Source organism: Salvelinus sp. IW2-2015, linkage group LG22 (genome assembly GCF_002910315.2).
Source record: "Salvelinus sp. IW2-2015 linkage group LG22, ASM291031v2, whole genome shotgun sequence".
Taxonomy (NCBI): Eukaryota; Metazoa; Chordata; class Actinopteri; order Salmoniformes; family Salmonidae; genus Salvelinus; species Salvelinus sp. IW2-2015.
The window spans coordinates 23133115-23155105 of NC_036862.1; the positions used below are offsets into that span (position 1 = coordinate 23133115).

General features: G+C 39.6%; 1 protein-coding gene across 1 annotated transcript in view; it reads left to right on the forward strand.

Moving 5' to 3' along the window:
- Nucleotides 1-21991, forward strand: part of LOC111982826 (flotillin-2) — a 44212-nt gene that overhangs the window by 17043 nt on the left and 5178 nt on the right. The window contains exons 5-9 of the mRNA XM_024014438.2: nt 16412-16530; nt 16983-17096; nt 17681-17800; nt 18123-18337; nt 18676-18859. Of these exons, the coding sequence (XP_023870206.1) occupies nt 16412-16530; nt 16983-17096; nt 17681-17800; nt 18123-18337; nt 18676-18859 (752 nt within the window). The remainder of the gene's footprint in view (nt 1-16411; nt 16531-16982; nt 17097-17680; nt 17801-18122; nt 18338-18675; nt 18860-21991) is intronic.

Below are 21991 nucleotides of genomic sequence, written 5' to 3' on the forward strand. Positions count from 1 at the left end.
ACTATAAAAATCAAACTTTCATTAAATCACACATGAAAGACACCAAATTAAAGCTACACTTGTGAATCCAGCCAACATGTCTGATTTCAAAAAGGATTTACGGCGAAAGTACACCTTGTGATTATGTTAGGTCAGTACATAGCCACAGAAAAACACAGCCATTTTTCCAGCCAAACAGAYGAGTAACAAAAAGCAGAAATAGAGATAAAATGAATCACTAACCTTTGATCTTCATCAGATGACACTGATAGGACTTCATGTTACACAATATATGTATGTTTTACAGGAATACTCATCATAAATGTTGATGAAAATACAAGTGTTATACATGGAATTAAAGATATACTTTTCCTTAATGCAACCGCTGTGTCAAATTTCAAAAAAGCCTTACAGAAAAAGCACACCATGCAATAATCTGAGGGGAAGGTTTTGAGGGAAACGTTTACATACAGTAGTATGATTTGACATGTTTTCTTAKAATTTTATCCTGTTTTAGCATATAAAAAATGCTTGGAAAGATCAGAGATTGGACCTAAGCAAATGTATAAATACTTCCCTACACATATAGAATATTTTATTATTTATATATAAATATTTTATAGAATACAATAAATAATTTCCTCTTGAAACAAACATCACCAATAACTATAACATGAAGCATAAGCAATCTCATACAGATAAGGAAATTGAGAACAATTCCTCAAGAGTGCAGAGCTCAGGCAGAGCTCAGGCACCAAAACAATCCATACAGATACCCGCCATGTTGTGGAGTCAATAGAAGTCAGAAATAGCAATATAAATATTCACTTACCTTTGATGATCTTCATCAGAATGCACTCCCAGGAATCCCAGTTCCACAATAAYTGTTCGTTTTGTTCGATAAAGTCCATAATTTATGTCCAAATACCTCCTTTTTGTTCGCGTTTAGTTCACAAATCCAAATTCAAGAGGCGCAGGCACTTAGTCCAAACAAAGTCAAAGTTATATTACATTTCGTAGAAACATGTCAAACGATGTATAGAATCAATCTTTGGGATATTTCTAACAAATCTTCAATAATGTTTCAACCGGACAATTCCTTTGTCTTTAGAAATGCAATGGAACGCAGCTAACTCTCACGGGCGCGCGCCYACTTAGCTCATGGCGTTCTGCCAGACCCCTGACTCAAACAGCTCTTATTCGCTCCCCCTTCACAGTAGAAGCCTGAAACAAGGTTCTAAAGACTGTTGACATCTAGTGGAAGCTGTAGGAAGTGCAATCGGACCACTGACACTGTATYTTGGATAGGCAAAGACTTGAAAACCTACAAACCTCAAGAGTTCCCWCTTCCTGGTTGGATTTTRTTCTCTTTTTTTCCTGCCATATGAGTTCTGTTATACTCAGACATCATTCAAACAGTTTTAGAAGCTTCAGAGTGTTTTCTATCCAAATCTACTAATAATATGCATATCTTAGCTTCTGGGCCTGAGTAGCAGGCAGTTTACTCTGGGCACCTTATTCATCCAAGCTACTCAATATTGCCCCCCAGCCATAAYAAGTTAACAATACTTTGTTTTTCCTTTGTGTTCATGTTCTCTGTGAGTGTCAGAATCTCCTAGCGCTTTGTGTTCGTCAGAATCTCATTTTTACATGCACTCTGTGACTTCTTTGTCTAAAATGTTTACACAATCGTGGCCTGAGGTAGTAAGTTCAAGGGTCACTGGTTGTTTAAWKWTCACTGCCTTGTCATTTTTTATGTCTCGTACAGCCTCTGCCTTCTTGAMGGAAGCTTTGCTTAATAGTAAGGGGATATCTGTAGTGACCACCTCRGTTTCAATATGACACTTAATCTGACCAATTGTTCCTGGTATCTTAACTTTCGGTAGAATGGACGATTCTCCCATCTCCAAATTTGAAAGCTCTGTTGCTTGGTGTGTCAATCATATTGTGTACTTTTATATTTAGTTCACTGACATAGCTATCAAGCCATTTTGCACCACACACTGTGCGTGTACATGCAGTATCAATCACAGCAGATCCTATGGATTCAACTATAAAGATCTCAGTATCAGAAGCAGATTGGTTTGAAAACAGTGTAATGTTACACTGCTCTGTTTACTTTTTCCTCTGTTTAACGTGTTAATTTTTATGACAGTCATTAACCCAATGGTAAGTGCTTTGACAAATAGCACATTTGGATCTCCTTCCATCTGTCCAGTGGATTTGTGCCGAGCAATGGTGCCCTCGTCAGGTTGTCTTGAGAACGTGACTTTTTGGTGCCTTTTCTCTGCTGACCAGTGTAATATGCTGCTTCACTCACTTGCATTCCGTCTGTTATTGGCGCCACAGACGTCTTTCCACCCAAAATTATTTTTAGCGCCGACTTCATTGACGCAAAAGTCAGCACAGTACAAGCAGTCAAAGCCAACTGTTTCTCCCTACCATCCAGACAGGCAGCATCTAGCAACTTGAAAACTAACACTGCATCTGGGAGAACCATCTCCCGGAGGGGGGAGGCCAAGATGGCGGCTTGAACAGACGCTTTTTTTTACCGAACTCCGCYCCAATGTTCAGAAAGATTGTGAAAAAACAAGTTTACAGTCATTACTATTACTGTTTTTATTTGTTCAAGATATAAGAACTTTCCTGTGACTGGAATAAGAATTTGATAATTTATTTCGGCATGTCCATGTGAAATCGTGACAAAAAAAAGAAAAGCTAACTGTTCTATTGCTAATCAACAAGAGAGAAACGTGCTTATAGACAACTGCCATAACTACGCTTGCCCTATGGATACTATCATGCTTTCGAATGCTGTTGAAGATGACAAATTCCCCTCTTTACCTGTTACTCCGTGCAAACCTCCACCCTCCAAAAAAAAACAAGACTCTGACATCGTGGCTACCCTCTCCTTACTCATCAACTCCAGGTCTGACGCCATTGAGAAAATGGTAGGATCGAAGGCTTGAAAATGACTGGAGTTTGCATGTGGTGAAAATGAGTGGCAAAAGTTGAAAAAAGTGTGGAAAAGAATAACAATGTATACAATACTGCCCTCCCAAGCAAAAAGGCAGTAACTGCTCATTTGGTCAAATGAGTTAATGTCATTTTTGTTACATTAAATGCATGCTTAATCATGTGGACAAGTATCCTGCCTCTTTTGTTTTGTGTTTTGGAGAAAATGGGGGTCGTATTAGCAGTAACTGCAAAAAGTTACTGTGAAACCAAGGTAAATGGCAGTAACTGAACTTACTGCCTTTTAGCTTGGTTTCAACCTGCCCTTGGCTGCAGTTACTGCGTTTTACCTTGGTATCATATCATTATATTCTGATAGTTATGCAATCGAACCTGTATGACACTGACTGACAGCTACAAACACATACATTGCTAATCTAGGGATACAACACCATGGCACAGCATTCCCGGGGGGAAATGATGGTTGAACTTGCTCTGAAACACCGACATCCAGACACTGGTAAGAACTAGCTAGCTAAATAGATCTGAGATCAAAATTAATTAGCTAGCTAGCAAGCTAAACTAGCTAGCGAGCATAGATTAACAATGCTACCTGTTCTCATAAGAGGAGATCTGCAATTGATACTAACTTAAATCTATTAGCCGTATAATGAATTATATTCTGAAATTTCATCTGATGGTTTCTTTGAATCAGTACACCATATACACTATTTCTAGCCAGTGACAGCCACCTAGCTAAAACTGACACGACCCTACCAAAACGTCAAAACCAACCTAGCTAGCATTAGCATGAAGCAATCGATTTGTGCTACATGTTCCCATAAGAGACGATCAGTTTATACTAGCTTCAATCTATTATACCTAGAATTAATATAATCCCTAGTTGTATTGTGACATTCCATGGGTTATTTGAATCCGTAACGTTACACCACACACACGATCTCTAGCCAGCTGACAGTCAGTTGGACGTGCACCCCATACTGAATTGTCAAAAGCCATGCACACTCGTTTCTGGTTTTCTTTTATATTCCAGTATTGCGTGACTGTACCGGTCAGGAAAGTTAAAATCCCAAATTGTATCCATCACCTTTGTTGGTGGCATATGTAATTAGTACAACAAGCTTTGATATGCCAAATGTGTGCTCAATGCGTCTGCTTCAGTGCCATCATTACATGAATGCAGAAAAAACAGTTTTGCATGACTTCCACCAATCCCTCTTGTCTAGATAATAAGTATCTATACGGATCAAAGTTGCCACGTAAGGGTGCATTAGGACAGTATAACCACGTCAATACTAGGTTTTATTCCTGTCAATGTCCATCCATGCAATTTTTTTGTATTTGTAAATCAAAATAAATTTAAGAGCCTTTTTGGGAGTTATGACAGTGAAAATTATGTTTACACAAGATAAAATCAACATTGATTCTATCCTATATTATAGAATAACTGAAAAGGATTATGATCAAATGTTTGCACACCACAAAATGTCAGTATTAATTATCATGACAGAATAGAATCATTTGGATGCATGTCCCTGATTATTTGCTSTATTTATTTCAGTTGAGTTTGAGGGCCACATTCCAACAAAGATTCCTGATCTACCCCCTTTAACTGAAGTCAGTGTCAACACTATTTGAAGAAATAGAGAACCAGTGGGTGGTCTATGACTCCTTCGACATCAGTCTATCAGATGAGACWTCAATTGCCGATGATGAAGATTATCATCCACTTTCAGCCTATCAAACAAGAAATCCAAGATTCCACCAATGGGTAAGCCATGTGGTCCCAAATGCAATTGGCAATGTACTCAGAATATTTCAGAGGGTAGGCGAAAGGAAATATGGGAAAAGTATTGGGGAGATGAAGTATAAGGAGAAGAGGACATTGCTGTACCACCATGTGGAAGATCCATCTAAGAAAAATATCACTGTTGGTGCTGACAGTCGACGCAGCAGGTCGTTTCTGTACCATCTTCCAAACCAGAGCGGTTCTGCACAACAGGTGTGCAAAGTGTTTTTTTTCTGGCAACATTGGGCTACCACCCCAAAAATGACAGGCTGATTGTCATGATGATGGGCAAGTCAATCACCACCAAACTGATTCCACCAAAGGATCAGAGGGGAAAGAAAGCTTCAGCGAGCAAATTGAACATGAATCCATTCCTGCAGCACATTGAGCCCTTCCATCCCCAAATCAGCCACTACATTCGCCACCATTGGAAAGAAGTCTCAAAGGAAGAATAAAACAATCTCAGTGGTATGGCATGAAGGAACAGATGGTCGGAAGGCAGAGGAGATTGTCATCTTACGTAACAGCACTGGAGAGGGAGAGATGTCAAGCATGCGGTGGATAACTGTACTTCTCAAAACAAAAACTGGTGCCTCCTATCATCACTGGTGAGTGTTGTCAATGCTGACTCAACTTTGATGGAGGACATCACCCTCAAGTTCTTCGAGCCAGGACCACCTTCATGAGTGCAGACAGTTTCCAACATGGCGTGGAACAGGAAATMAAAGCTCGACCTGAAGGTGTTGTGTACGACTTTGGGGACTTCCTCTATGTGGTCGCTACTTCCAATGCAGGCAAGGTGGAGGTGGTCGAAATGAAAAAGGAAAACATCCTGGCATGGAAAGCTGGTAATTCCATCGTTAAGCTGAAGAAGGCAGCAGCACCAAAGCTGGCAGAGATGTCTGAGATCCAGTTGAGGCGTGGGTCCAGGAGCCTCTTCTACAAAGTCTCCCATGAAGAAAAGGACTTCAGAGCTTGACTTCATCGTGAAGAAAGTCATTATGTCCAAGAAGATGGACATAATCACCAAGCTGTGTCCTCTGATGCCTGCAAATCGAAGGCAGTTCTGGAATGCATTGGCTGTGAACAGCATTGCTGAGGATGAGTGATATGGAAGAGCACTGAAGAAGTTTTACTTACATTTCATTTTTAAGTAATGTTTAATTTAACTATTCAGCATTTTATCAATTGAAGCTAAATGTCATTTGGGTCCTCTTATGAATATGAACATGTAAATATGTTTACAATGTCTTCTTAAAGCTGTTATTTATTCATTCAAGTGTCATTTGAAAAAATACATTTATTTTTTATTAGCAAACTCATGGTCCTTTTTTAAATAATTTGTATTACCCTACATCATACTTCTAGCATGTTCCATCATTATATATTTAAAGACAGGTAATCATTTCATGTAATTCAAACAATTGCAGTGCTGCTTTTCACATTTATTCTTATAACAAGACATAGGCTACTTGTCAAACACAGTATGTAATGTGACTCATGCAGAACCTACATCTCTATGTAAATGCAACGGGTATCTTAGTGGAAGACACACAAATGATGCCGTTTCAACTCTGTTACACTGTCAGTAATTACACTGCTCTTGTATTAATAGTATAAATTAATACAAGAGCAGTGTAATTACTGACAGTGTAGAAGTACAAGTATAGTAAACTAACAAATGAAAATGGCAGATACTGCTCTTTGCTTTGGTATTACCCTGCAATTTATAACGTATCGTGTCACGGAAGAAGGCAGTAACTGCCGTTTAAGGGTCAGAGGTCAGGGTCAACATTAATAAAACATTTACTCATAGTAATGCAACAGATCATTACATCTCCAATAATCACCCTATAATTCATTTGGCTGGACAATTTAAAAAAAAACTTCCATTCTATGAGCAGTTACTGCCTCTGCTTGGGAGGGCAGCATAGATGTCTCACTGATCTGGAACAATACACAAGAAGATGGAACCTGAGACTCTGAGGTGGAGAATGAGGATGTGCGAGGAGAGGCCATCCGCATCTGCCAAGAAGTTATGCCTGCAGGGAAGAATAAAGTTGGTGATACCATCGACGTTGTCCATCGCCTCGGCAAGAAACAACAGCAAAACGATTCAAGACCAAGGGGTATCATCCTCTTCACTGCCAGATTCTACAGGGATGCTGTCTGGAAAGCTGCTAGGAAGAATGCCTTCCTTCAGAACCATGGTATGCTTTTTGCCGAAAAACTCAGCCCGGAGGACATAGAAAGAAGGAACAAATTGTGGCCAACGATCAAGAAAGCACGAAATGAGGGAAATGCTGCTTACTTCGTCGGAGGACGAGGCTTCATCAACGGTTCAGAAATCCATATTCCTCCCTAAAATCTCACCAGAAGGAACAGATTGATGGTTTTGACCAAGGTATTCTCATTTTCCTTGTATTGTTTAACTTTACCTAACAAGCATCAGGTGACTATTTTTTGGAATACTCAGGTACTTCAATATATTAGTTTGTTCTTGTATGACCAGAAGGCCTATTTTGTTTACAAACTTACGAAGACTGAAAGTTGTATTTATTTTTTATGGATACAGTAACTAAGATAKTGTTTTAAAGGGCGTACAGGTCTGCTCTGACTTTACACAGTTATTGTTCTATTTAGTTATTAATACTTATTTCCAAGTGAAAAAGGTCTTAGGAACATGTATATGTAAAACATTTTTTATTAAATTGTTTTATGATCAGTTTTCATATGCACTTAAAATACACTGCTCAAAAAAATAAAGGGAACACTTAAACAACACAATGTAACTCCAAGTCAATCACACTTCTGTGAAATCAAACTGTCCACTTAGGAAGCAACACTGATTGACAATAAATTTAAAATGCTGTTGTCCAAATGGAATAGACAACAGGTGGAAATTATAGGCAATTAGCAAGACACCCCCAATAAAGGAGTGGTTCTGCAGGTGGTGACCACAGACCACTTCTCAGTTCATATGCTTCCTGGCTGATGTTTTGGTCACTTTTGAATGCTGGCGGTGCTTTCACTCTAGTGTTAGCATGAGACGGAGTCTACAACCCACACAAGTGGCTCAGGTAGTGCAGCTCATCCAGGATGGCACATCAATGCGAGCTGTGGCAAGAAGGTTTGTCCAGAGCATGGAGGCGCTACCAGGAAGGACAAAGGCAAGTACATCAGGAGACGTGAAGGAGGCCGTAGGAGGGCACAACCAGCAGCAGGACCGCTACCTCCGCCTTTGTGCAAGGAGGAGCAGGAGAGCACTGCCAGAGCCCTGCAAATGACCCTCCAGCAGGCCACAAATGTGCATGTGTCTGCTCAAACGGTCAGAAAACAGACTCCATGAGGGTGGTATGAGGGCCCGACGTCCACAAGTGGGGTTGTGCTTACAGCCCAACACCGTGCAGGACGTTTGGCATTTGCCAGAGAACACCAGATTGGCAAATTCGACACTGCGCCCTGTGCTCTTCACAGATGAAAGCAGGTTCACACTGAGCATGTGACAGACGTGACAGAGTCTGGAGACGCCGGGGAGAACGTTCTGCTGCCTGCAACATCCTCCAACATGACCGGTTTGGCGGTGGGTCAGTCATGGTGTGGGGTGGCATTTCTTTGGGGGGCCGCACAGCCATCCATGTGCTCGCCAGAGGGAGCCTGACTGCCATTAGGTACCGAGATGAGATCCTCAGACCCCTTGTGAGACCATATGCTGGTGCGGTTGGCCCTGGGTTCCTCCTAATGCAAGACAATGCTAGACCTCATGTGGCTGGAGTGTGTCAGCAGTTCCTGCAAGAGGAAGGCATTAAAGCTATGGGCACATCTGGGACATCATGTCTCGCTCCATCCACCAACGCCACGTTGCACCACAGACTGTCCAGGAGTTGGCGGATGCTTTAGACCTGGATGCTTTCCAGGTCTGGGAGGAGATCCCTCAGGAGACCATCCGCCACCTCATCAGGAGCATGCCCAGGCGTTGTAGGGAGGTCATACAGGCACGTGGAGGCCACACCACTACTGAGCCTCATTTTGACTTGTTTTAAGGACATTACATCAAAGTTGGATCAGCCTGTAGTGTGGTTTTCCACTTTAATTTTGAGTGTGACTCCAAAATCCAGACCTCCATGGGTTGATAAATTTGATTTCCATTTGATCACAAACATTTTGTGTGATTTTGTTGTCAGCACATTCAACTATGTAAAGAAAAAAGTATTTACTAAGAATATTTCATTCATTCAGATCTAGGATGTGTTATTTTAGTGTTCCCTTTATTTTTTTGAGCAGTGTATYTAGATTAAAAGCAGAAGGAGTCTTTATTAGATCTAGGAAAAAATGGATTGAGGGAGAACAGAATTCATCCTATTTCTTTAGACTTGAGAAATTTCACTCTACAAATAACACTATCCATAAGTTAAACWAAAATTAATCGCTAAATACTGTAGCAATTTTCACAGAAAATTGTGTAGCTCTACGTACTGTCAGGAATCCACAGATATGTTTTATTTGACTCACTGAATAATGTTCACTCTATCAGTGACATAGAATCTAAACAGTGTGATGAACCCATCAAAGTTGAAGAGATTATAGAGTCTATCAAACATCTAAAGAACAATAAATCACCAGGTGTTGATGGAATTACATCAGAATTTTACAAATTATTTTCTGAACAAGTAGCTCCCTTCCTATTTGAAGTCGTCTTAGAGAGTATTAAAAACAATGTTCTCCCTCCTACAATGAGACAGGGGTTAATAACACATACCTAAGCCTAAAAAATAAGTGCTGCTCATCGATAACTGGCGTCCAATTTGTCTTCTTAATAATGACTATAAGATATTAGCCTTACTACTTGCAAAAAGAATTAAAGAAGTCCTGGATGCAATCATTGATGAAACACAGTCTYGCTTTATGAGGAACAGACATATTTCTAACAATTTCAGACTAGTATTAGACATACTTGACTACTCAGACCTAATAACCGAGGATAGCGTCGTATTATTTTTTGATTTTTATCAAGCAGTAGAGCATCAGTTCCTCTTCCACTCCCTTGAGAGACTTGGCTTTGGCTATTTTGTCTTTAAGGCTATTATGACTCTCTATACAAATGGTAACAGCTCTATCAAATTGAAATATTTTGCGCCTCACCTAGATTTGAGTTAAAGAGAGGAATTAGGCAAGGTTGTCCTATTTCTCCGTACCTGTTTTTATTAATCACCCAACTTCTTACAAATTCTTTAAATAATAGTCCTGTACAAGGTATTTCCATAGCTGGTAAAGAAATGATTATAAGCAAGCTGGCTGACAATACTACACTTTTTCTGAAAGATGCTAACCAAATCCCCATATCGATCAATGTGATACGATCCTTTTTCAAAGCGTCTGGTCTATATCTTAACATTAATAAATGTGAACTCATGGCTGTCAAAGATTGTGTGACACCTTCATATTATGGTATTCCAGTAAKAGAAGAACTTACATATTTAGGCATAACCATTACAAAGGATCAGAAGTGTAGAGGCTTATTAGATTTTAACCTTCTTATAAAAAAAAACCCAGAAGAAGCTAAATCAATGGCTACAGAGGGACTTATCTTTAAAGGGAAGTTCTAATAACCAAGGCTGAAGATATGTCTAGAATAACATATGGCGCTCTATCTTTATATCTTGACAGTAAAATAAGCAAGGCGATAGACCAGATGATTTTCAACTTTCTGTGGAGAAACCATACCCATTACATTAGGAAAACTGTTGTAATGAACACTTATGAGAATGATGGGCTGAATTTTCTGGACTTTACTACCTTAAATAATACTTTTAAGATCAATTGGATAAAACAATTCCTAAGAAGACCCACTTTTATGTGGAATTTTATTCCTCATCATGTTTTTTCTACTTTTGGTGGCCTTAACTTCATGTTGGTTTGCAATTATAATATTGACAAAGTTCCAGTGAAACGTTCTGCTTTTCATCCGCAGGTTTTCTTGTCATGGTCCTTAATTTATAAGCATAATATTTCTCCACACAGATATTATATATGGAATAATCGGGATATATTGTATAAAAATATTTATTTGATTTTAGAATATTGGTTCCGAAATAATATCCTATTGGTGAGCCAACTGGTAAATGCAGAGGGTCTTTTACTCAGTTATAAGGAATTCTTATRACTTTACAAGGTCCCTGTAACACCTAAAGATTTTGCAATTGTTTTAGGTGCCATTCCCTCAGGTGTTGCTTTATTATTCAGGAGCATGTCAAGACCTGACCCTCAGAGCCTACCTTCCGTTGACCCTGTTGACTCATCAGTAGGAAAGATTTGTTTCCCTTTTGATCCATTCAACAACAGAGCGATACGAACCTTGTTTCAGCAGGATGTTATATCTATACCTTATGTCATGCCTTATTGGAATTAATTTATTGATAATATCTGTTGGGAAAAAGTTTGGATGTTGCCACACACATACCTACTTAACAAAATTAAGGAAGTTTCCTTTAAAATTATTCATAAATATTATCCTGCCAACCACTATATGAAGAAGTTTAAGGAAAACATAAACTCAAATTGCTCCTTTTGTAATGACCACCCAGTAACAGTGTTGCATCTTTTTTGGCATTGTATTCATGTAAGAAAACTGTGGCAAGACATCAGTAGATTTATAATTGAACACATTTATGAAGATTTTACACTATTGTGGAGAGATGTACTGCTTGGATTCTTTACCTACGATAGAAATAAGCTGAAACATTTTTATGTAATTAATTTCATTATTCTTTTGGCCAAATTTCATATTCACAAATGTAAATTTACAAACACAACACATTTTCTTACCTTACAAAAATAAATTGAACTGTATTTMAAGACAATTAAATACTCTACTAACAAAAAAAGCTGTTACAATTATTATTTTATGTATGTCCCTTAAAGTCCTTGTGTAATGTGATATTGTACCCCCTAGCCCAATTGTCCTTWGTATATTATTTATATATACTTGTGTTCCCACATGTACTTCCTGTATTGATTTGTTGTTAATAAAAAATAAAACTCTGTTCGAAATCAATTATGTAATCCGTCATTGCAACCGAAATGTCTCTAGTAACACTGTCAAAGTTTGAATATGCCTCGTAGGCATCTTCTTTAATAAACACAGAATCCAGTGCTCTAATATACAGTGGGGAGAACAAGTATTTGATACACTGCCCGATTTTGCAGGTTTTCCTACTTACAAAGCATGTAGAGGTCTGTAATTTTTATCATAGGTACACTTCAACTGTGAGAGACGGAATCTAAAACAAAAATCCAGAAAATCACATTGTATGATTTTTAAGTAATTCATTTGCATTTTTATTGCATGACATAGTATTTGATACATCAGAAAAGCAGTACTTAATATTTGGTACAGAAACCTTTGTTTGCAATTACAGAGATCATACGTGTCCTGTAGTTCTTGACCAGGTTTGCACACACTGCAGCAGGGATTTTGGCCCACAATCAGACCTTCTCCAGATCTTCAGGTTTCGGGCTGTCGCTGGGCAATACGGACTTTCAGCTCCCTCCAAAGATGTTCTATTGGGTTCCAGGTCTGGAGACTGGCTAGGCAACTCCAGGACCTTGATGCTTCTTACGGAGCCACTCCTTAGTTGCCCTGGCTGTGTGTTTCGGGTCGTTGTCATGCTGGAAGACCCAGCCACGACCATCCTTCAATGCTCTTACTGAGGGAAGGAGGTTGTTGGCCATAGATCTGCTATACATGGCCCCATCCATCTCCCCTCAATACGGTGCAGTCGTCCTGTCCCCTTGTACAGAAAAGCATCCCCAAAGAATGATGTTTCACCTCCATGCTTCACGGTTGGATGGTGTTCTTGGGGTTGTCTCATCCTTCTTCTTCCTCCAAACACGGCGAGTGGAGTTTAGACCAAAAAGCTCTATTTTTGTCTCAATCAACCACATGACCTTCTCTCCATTCTCTCTCTTGGATCATCCAGATGGTCATTGGCAAACTTAGACGGGCCTGGACATGCGCTGGCTGAGAGGGGACCTTGCGTGCGCTGCACGGATTTTAATCCATGACGGCGTAGTGTGTTACTTAAAAGTTTTCTTTGAGACTGGCGGTCCCAGCTCTCTTCAGGGTCATTGAACCAGGTCCTGCCGTGTAGTTCTGGCTGATCCTCACCCTTCCTCATGATCATTGATGCCCCACGAGGTGAGATCTTGTATTGGAGCCCCAGACCCGAGGGTGATTGACCGTCATCTTGAATTCTTCCATTTTCTAATAATTGCGCCAACAGTTTGTTGCCTTTCACCAAGCTGCTTGCCTATTGTCCTGTAGCCCATCCCAGCCTTGTGCAGGTCTACAATTTATCCCTGATGTCCTTACACGGCTCTCTGGTCTTGGCCATTGTGGAGAAGGTTGGAGTCTGTTTGATTGAGTGTGTGGACATGTGTCTTTTATACAGGTAACGAGTTTCAAACAGGTGCAGTTAATACAGGTAATGAAGTGGAGAACAGGAGGGGCTTCTTAAAGAAAAACTAACAGGTTTGTGAGAAGCCGGAATTCTTACTGGTTGGTAGGTGATCAAATATCTTATGTCATGCAATAAAATGGCAAATGAATTACTTAAAAATCAATAAACAATGTGGAATGTCTGGATTTTTGTTTTAGATTCCGTCTCTCACAGTTGAAGTGTACCTATGATAAAAATTACAGACCTCTACATGCTTTGTAAGTAGGAAAACCTGCAAAATCGGCAGTGTATCAAATACTTGTTCTCCCCACTGTAAGTTCCCATACCGTCATCCTTCAAATCCTCAACGGATATTTCCAGTGCTGTATCTCTCGCTCTTCCTTTGAGCGATAATACCACCGCAAGTGCTTGCTTTTTCTTGTCCAGATTAGTAACCCGTGTCCAGATTCCTAGTTCATTTTTCCAACTTTCATACGACCTCAACGGATATTACAACGCGAGGTGGCACGTTGTCYTTATTAGCCATCCTCTGCTACCAATGTTAACACAAAAAATAGCACAATACATGGTTGCCATTGCACTCAGGCTAGGTTAATCAACAATGAGACTCCTGCGTAGGCACACTAATAACAGAGTGATAGCACCGTAATAACAGAGATATAGGGATACTTAAAACACGAACTTAACAACACACACATGGTTTTTGCTAATGGGTAGTTTTTCAACAACAAATTGCTGATAGGTAGCTTTTCAAAGAGTCTGTTCAAGCTTTGTACTAAATATAGCCTGTCCAAATTCAAATAATTTTTCCAAATGTAAATGTAATGAGAGCCTGAATGTGTGAAAGGGTAAAGTACTTAAGTAAAAATACTTTAAAGTACTACTTAAGTAATTTTTTGGGGGGTATCTGTACTTTTACTTCACTACATTCCTTAAGAAAATATTTCACTTTTTACTCCATTTTCCTTGACACCCAAAAGTACATTACATTCGTTACATTTTGAATGCTTAGCAGGACAGGAAAATAGTCTAATTGGGAGCCGGCACGCATATCAGAAGAGCCYAATCTATTTATAAAAATATATAAAAAATTAAGATATGAATAATCAAAAGATTTAAATGAATAGAATTAAGTAATTCAAAGAACGAAAAAATAATATAGGCCTAAATGCTCAAGCGCACACATTCGTTCTGACTGTCTGGTCCGACTAACAGCCTCACCTGTTGTTCCTGTCAATCAGACACGCAGTGTCAACCAATGAACCAAAGATGCGTGAGGGAGGGCGAAACCAACTCACTCAGTCACATACTTAGCAGTRGAGGAGAGAAAACAACAGCTGGAAAATGAGTCGGAAGCACAGTAGCATTTAGATACATTTTAATAATGTAGACAATTTTAGAGCACAGTGTAGAATTTGCCAAAACAAAATCTCATAAAGCCGGTTCTACGCACAACCTACACCGGCATATGCGAACTGTGCACCTGATTTCCAGCCATTTTCGATGGTGGAGGACAGAGGTTTTAGAAATTATAGCAGTAGTCTAAATCCAATGTACACAATTCCAAGCAGGACAACTTGTTCAAAATCACTTATTCCACAACTGTACGAGAGCACACAGGCTTCAGTGCAGGAAAGAGTCCAAAAAGCTACTGCACTGACTGCTGGACGTCAAGGGTAACCACTTCTTACATGTCGTTTACTTGCACTTCATTGAATATTTTTTGTCTTCTGGACTGCTTTGAGTTCAGCGACAGACACACCTCAGAGAACTTGGCAGAGGAACTGTTGAGAGTGGCCAGAGAATGGCAAGTAGATGGAAAAGTGGTCTGTTTTGTAAGCGACAATGCAGCTAACATAACCAAAGCCGTTAAAATGGACCCATCATCCATGTCTTGCCCACACAATCAACCTGATTGRAAGAGATGCTCTGAAGGTGATGAAGCCCACTGTGGACAAAGTGAAAGCAACTGCGGACTATTTCCACAGAAGCACAGTAGGTTCTGAAAAACTAAAGTCTACACAATTCCAGATGGGGAGGCCTGAGTTGAGGCCTAAACAAGACTGCACTACATGGTGGAATTCAACATTTTATATGTTGAAGCGGTTTCTTGAGTCAAAGGATGCCATCATCTGGCCATTGTCAATGCACCTGTTTGTTACATTTATATGCACTTTGTTTATATACATTAAAAAAGTTATCTCAAAAGCACATGTGTAATAGCATCCTTCTTTTTTACATTTTAAATTTGTGGGATGCTGCAGTTTTGCAAATTGTTATTTATTTTTCTTTGATATGGTGGAATTTTCTATTATACTATTCAGATTGTGTTCATTTTGAATGGTTAGAATTATATGCACTTTGTTTATATACATTAAAAATGTATACTTTAAATGCAAATGTTTAATAGCATTATTTTCCATAACAAACCAATGCATTTTTAAATACATTGTGGTTAAGGTAGAGTATGATTTCATTTAATTAGACTTGTTTTAACACCAATCATAGTCATAGTATCTCAAACTGTTTGACTTGAAAAAATACAAAACATKTATTTTTTTAAAGAGCCATTTGGGAGCCAAAAGAGCCAGCTCTTTTTGGTGAGCTGAGCCGAGCCGAACGAGCCGMCTCACTGAAAAGAGCCGGAATGCCCATCACTAGTAAATGATGTCTGAATGTTGGAGTGTGCCCTTGGCTTTCTGTAAATGAAAAAAAAAAAAATGGTGCCATCCGGTTTGCTTAATTTAAGGAATTTTWAATTATTTATACTTTTACTTTTGATATTTAAGTATATTTTAAACCAAATACTTAGACTTTTACTCAAYTAGAATTTTACTGGGTGACTTTTACTGAGTCATTTTCGATTAAGGTATCTTTACTTTTACTCAAGTATGGCAGTTGGGTACTTTTTCCACCACTGGTAACTTCTAAAACATGAAATCCAAGAATATATAGACTGCACTATTGAAAAGTAAACATTATATGTTCTGTATTATGAGATTTTTATCATGTTTTACTATATGATSATGATGACTTTATAGATCTGTGCTTTTAACAATGCATTTTGTCTTTGTAAATACCCATGAATTTCAGTGATTATTTGACTACCATGTGGGATAGCTTTAATAAAGTAGTCAGTTAGTGAAGTGGGTCTATATTCAGTGTTGTAGAGACACTGACGGGCTCTGCTGCTCTCCCCTCTCCACAGGCACACTGACAGTGGAGCAAATCTACCAGGACAGGGACAAGTTTGCCCAGCTGGTGAGGGAGGTGGCAGCTCCCGACGTGGGCAGGATGGGCATCGAGATCCTCAGCTTCACTATCAAGGTGAGTCTGTTGGGGGTGCCATGAAGAGTGGAGGATAAAGGCAGTTAAACACACCTTTTTTTATATTTCAAATGTTATTTTTTTGCCTTTGCTGTGTTTATCGTGTGACTTTTTAAAATTTTAATTATTTTGCATTCCATGTGTATTGGTGCTTGTTTTCCTATGGAATTTAATGGATGATGTTGACTGGGAGGCGACTCCAATTAACTAGTCTTCACCGTTGTTGATTATGATTAATTGTGGACTGGTAGTAGTTCTAATAGCTGTGAATTAGCCTAGACTGTCACAGTCCCCATCAGTGAGATCCACTTTTAATTATCAGCTCCTCACTGCAAGGGCTACAATCAATTAGATGTTATCACATGTTGTTGGACATTTTATTGACGTTTTTGTTCCCTCAAGTGTCTCAGGTTGTGTGTTGTAATCTGTGTGTGTGTGTGTGTGTGTTGTAGGATGTCTATGATAAACTGGACTACCTGAGCTCCCTGGGGAAAACTCAGACAGCAGCAGTTCAGAGGGATGCAGACATCGGTGTGGCAGAGGCAGAAAGGGATGCTGGGATAAGAGTAAGATTCAATGAACTTGATTAATTCCAGAGGGCAGTGTAATGAGTGCGTGCTGGTGGCAGGGAAGTCAGGCGCAGGAGAGTGAACTTGGTTTAAACGGAGCAGTTTAATAAATGCTAAAAAACACTGAAAACCAATATATAAAACCAATATATACAAAAATAATATAAAAAGGGTACAAAACCCGCCGCACACCAGAACATGACTTGCACAAACAAAACAACAAACAATCAGGGTTAAATACACAACATGTAATTGATGGGATTGAAACCAGGTGTGATGGAAGACAAGACAAAACCAATGAAAAATGATCAGTGATGGCTAGAAGGTCGGTGACGTCGACCGCCGAACACCGCRCGAACAAGGAGAGGGACCAACTTCGGCAGAAGTTGTGACAGGCGGTGTATATTATATATATATATATATATTATATATTATATATATATTATTATATATATTATATATACATGTATATTAATATACATTCTTTTAATTTGAGAGGTTTGTAAGCTCATTTTATTAATTTCCCCTTTTCCTCTCACCCTCTCTCTCATGTATATTATTCTCTCTCACTCTCTCGCCAGGAAGCGGAGTGCAAGAAGGAGATGATGGATGTCAAGTTCCTGGCCGACACCAAGATGGCCGACTCCAAACGAGAACTTGAACTGCAGAAGGCTGCTTTCAACCAAGAAGTCAACACCAAGGTCTGCATGAACTCCATGCTCCACTCTTGAATGCCAGTTAAATAAGTACAGTGTGGTAGAAATTCCAGTCTACTAAATMATTCTATGATGTTGGTCCATCCGAGTCTAAATTATCATTAGGCGTTAGTAATTTAGTAAATGCGACATCTTACGTGATCAGAGAGCCTGGAATGAACATTGAATATAGCCCTAAGCAGCCAAATGCTCCATCCAGRCAACCTTAACATTAAAACTCCTCTTTCAACATAGACGGCCGTCTCTCTGTCTATGTGCTTCAACATGGACGTCATGGTCATGTAACTCTCTGTCCCTGTGTCTCCAGAAAGCGGAAGCTCAGCTGGCCTATGAGCTGCAGGCAGCTAAAGAACAGCAGAAGATCAGGCGGGAGGAGATAGAGATTGAGGTGGTTCAGAGGAAGAAGCAGATCACCATTGAGGAGAAGGAGATTGTCCGCACAGAGATGGAGCTCATCGCCATGGTGAAGAGGCCTGCCGAGGCAGAGGCATACAAGATGCAGCAGCTGGCTGAGGGACAGAAGTAGGAACACCTTTTATATTATATCAGAACATATCCACAGTCTATTTCCCATTATACGTTTACCTAGCTGTAACATACAAACTATGTCCTTCACTAGGGATTCCACTCAACTTTTGTGCATTGTCTTCTATCGCAAAAACATTTTCTCATCAGTCTGGAATGCTTCAACACATTGGTAGCACTTCATTTAACAGTGCAAAAATGTCCCCGTATTTACTAAGTGATCAGGTTAAATGGTAATTACACAATAATAGCATATGAATTACATACAAATTGTTTGTTTCGGAAATCAATCTTGTTTCCAATTTGTTCTGATACGAGTGTGTTGTGTTTTTCAGGATGAAGAAGGTTCTGACGGCCCAGGCGGAGGCAGAGAAGATCCGGAGGATAGGCGAGGCAGAGGCCTGCTCCATAGAGGCTATAGGGAAGGCTGAGGCTGAGAAGATGAGGCTGAAGGCTGAGGCCTACCAGCAGTATGGAGAGGCAGCCAAGACTMCTCTGGTCCTGGAGGCCCTTCCCAAGGTAACACACTATGGAATTAAGTCACATAAGTCATATTGTTTTTAAATGCAGTGTATCTACACGTGTGTTTGAATTGTTTCGATTTAATCAGATTAAATCACTACTGCCTTGACGAGACCTTCATACAGATGTATTCATATTGAGGTAGTAATATGTAGATTTACTGTAGACACCAGTGTTGTAGTACTCAAGATCAGTCTCAAAACCATATATTGAGTATCTCTGTCTTGTCTTGGTGTCAGATCGGTCTTGACTCGGTCTCGGACAGTGAGTGTCTGTTTGCATCATAAACATGGATGGGCCTGGGTGGACAGAGGCCCACCCACTGGGGAGCCAGGCCCTGACAGGCCCACCCAATAAGCTTGATGTGGTTTAAGCATTGTTGTGGACTGTCTTTTTTTCTATTTAAAAAAAAAAGGTGTGATTTTGAGAGTGAAATTCTGAAAAATCTATAGCAAAACTCATAAAAAAAACACAMGATTTTTCACATAGCGTGCCTTTCCTTCACTGGGRGGGCCGTTTGGGAACTTTTTTGGCAAAATTAGAGTATACCCACTTCTCCAGGCACTACTACACCACTGCATAGGGCCGATGGAAAGACAGCAGTCACACACAGCATGATGTTAAAGGATAAGCAGTTCATAAACTCAGACATAAGCCAGCAGGTCCCAATCATAAGAATACAAAAACAATGCCATTAAGTATTTCCCAATCGAAATGTGTAACTATTACTTCCCATTGCATAATACATTTCACATTTAGCACACAAAGTAACCAGTGACATAAAGTTTAAAGTGGAACTGAGTGTTTTAACTACTTTGCAGATATAAAACAGACAATCATGATATTAGTCCAAAATATCAAATTCTCAGTTTTATGCTACAAAACCAACTACATACGAGGTTTTAAAAATGCTATATTTGACTCAACTTCCCATGACGTACACTAAGGCATTGTTGGCAAAATAGATGGATGCAGTTCAATGCATGATTAATATAATTCACCAATACATGTCTTGTTAGTACAAAAAATATTGTTATCTGGTTGTAAATCACAGCTGGCCTGGTACATTGTTTGCTGCCTCCATTCGGACAAATGTAACTAAGGCTAGGAATGTCAATACAATCAAACTAGCAAGGGCAATGATCAAAAGTCAGTCATAATGTGGCTAATAGGCTAGCATATCTATTTATGTAGCAAGCTAAAAGCACAGAGCCTAATGTTAGCTAGCTAGCGGCTAGGAGGATGTTATGCCATTGGAGTGGGAGTGACTGACTTTTTCCCCTCATAATTTTTCAGTGGCTATACACAGCTAGAGATGCAGGTGTCATTTGGTTAGCTAGCAAAAACTTGAACGACTGTTATCCAGTTAGTATATCTCTTGATTTGGCAAATTCACTCTGGTTGTTTACTCCGATTTCAGAGCACTCTGGTCTGAGTGTGCCAGAGCACAGAACAACTGATATGACTGATATTTTACTGATATGTCAGTAAAAGTAGGRAAAAAAAGTAATAGTTAGTCAAGAACACTCAATAGGACTGTACAGTTCCCAGATGTAAGAGGACTCCTGTGGTGTTTACGTATTTGCAGAAATCCATTCAGATGTATTTTGGCTTTTGGCTTTTGGTGAATGCTTTCTAATGATCTAAAGTCGCGCTGTTGCAACTGCCTGTAAACACACAGTCCAGTTCAAAGTGAATGAAGACAGGCCCTTGTGATGGCTTGTTTGTATGAAGGCCTACAGTAGCTCTGATTGGCTATAGCGCACTGGTCTGTGTAGACTCCGGTTCTGGACAAGACAGATGTTTTTATTCAGTTTTATCTACTGCAGTGTCTATTAATAGTCCAAACGCAAGTCCTCTTTCCCACTCTATAATACTATAGAATTTTCACAACTGCCTTAGTATACGTAATTRCCAAACATTCTAAGAATTCATGAAAACGTGAAAATGATCATATCTAAGTGGTCGCTTGTCATAAAAATTTAAAAAAAGTTTAATTCTTTCTGGGGGTGTATATGAACAAATTTTCATAAGATTTCATGTTGCTAAAATGCTTTCAGTTCCACTTTAAATGCAACACGGTTTCACACATGTTATTTTCAAAGGGATGGCTAACCGCAAGTGCGCTGCAATAAAAAAACACAGTTCGAATCACCAGATGATGATGATTTGAAACGTAACTTCTTCTTGAAGTTCTTGAAGAACTTCTTCTTCTATTATTGAAAAGGGAGAAGCTAACAAATTAGCAACATCCTTTTTGATAACACCTGCTGCAGCCGCTGCAAACTAGCCGACTTTTGAAATGGCGCCGGAGGGGGTGGCTGCTGTTTTACGTGCTCCTAACCAACCGTGCTATTTTGTTCGTTTTTTGTAACTTTAAAAAAACAACGTATTGTCTACATAGTGTTGCTGCTACCGTCTCTTATGACCGAAAATAACTTCTGGACATCAGAACAGCGATTACTCACCTCGACTGGATAAAGATTTGAACGAGTCCGACGCAAAGATATACTGATTTCTCGGGAACGGGCACAAATCCCCGTCATTTGCGTGAAGAAAAGACGGAGAAAAAGGGGGTGGAGATCGGGCTGCCTTCTGAGAATTCATAGGCGAGTGAGTTGCCATCTGTTTTATTGGCCAACGTGCAATCATTGAAAAACAAAATGGATCTACGATCAAGATTATCCTACCAACAGGACATTAAAACTGTAATATCTTATGTTTCACTGAGTTGTGGCTGAACGACGACATGGATAAAGCTGGCGGGATTTTCCATGCATCGGCAGGACAGAGAAGCTACGCTTGGTAAGACTAGGGGCGGGGGTGTGTGTCTATTTGTCAAAAACAACTGGTGTGCGATGTCTAATATTTAAAAAGTCTCAAGGTATTGCTCACCTGAGGTAGAGTACCTTATGYTAAGCTGTAGACCACACTATCTACCAAGAGAGTTCTCATCTGTATTATTCGTTGCCGTCTATTTACCACCACAAACCGATGCTGGCACTAAGACCGCACTCAACGAGCTGTATAAGGCCATAAGCAAACAAGAAAATGCTTATCCAGAAACGGCGCTCCTAGTGGCCGGTAACCTTAATGCAGGCAAACTTAAATCTGTTTTACCTCATTTTT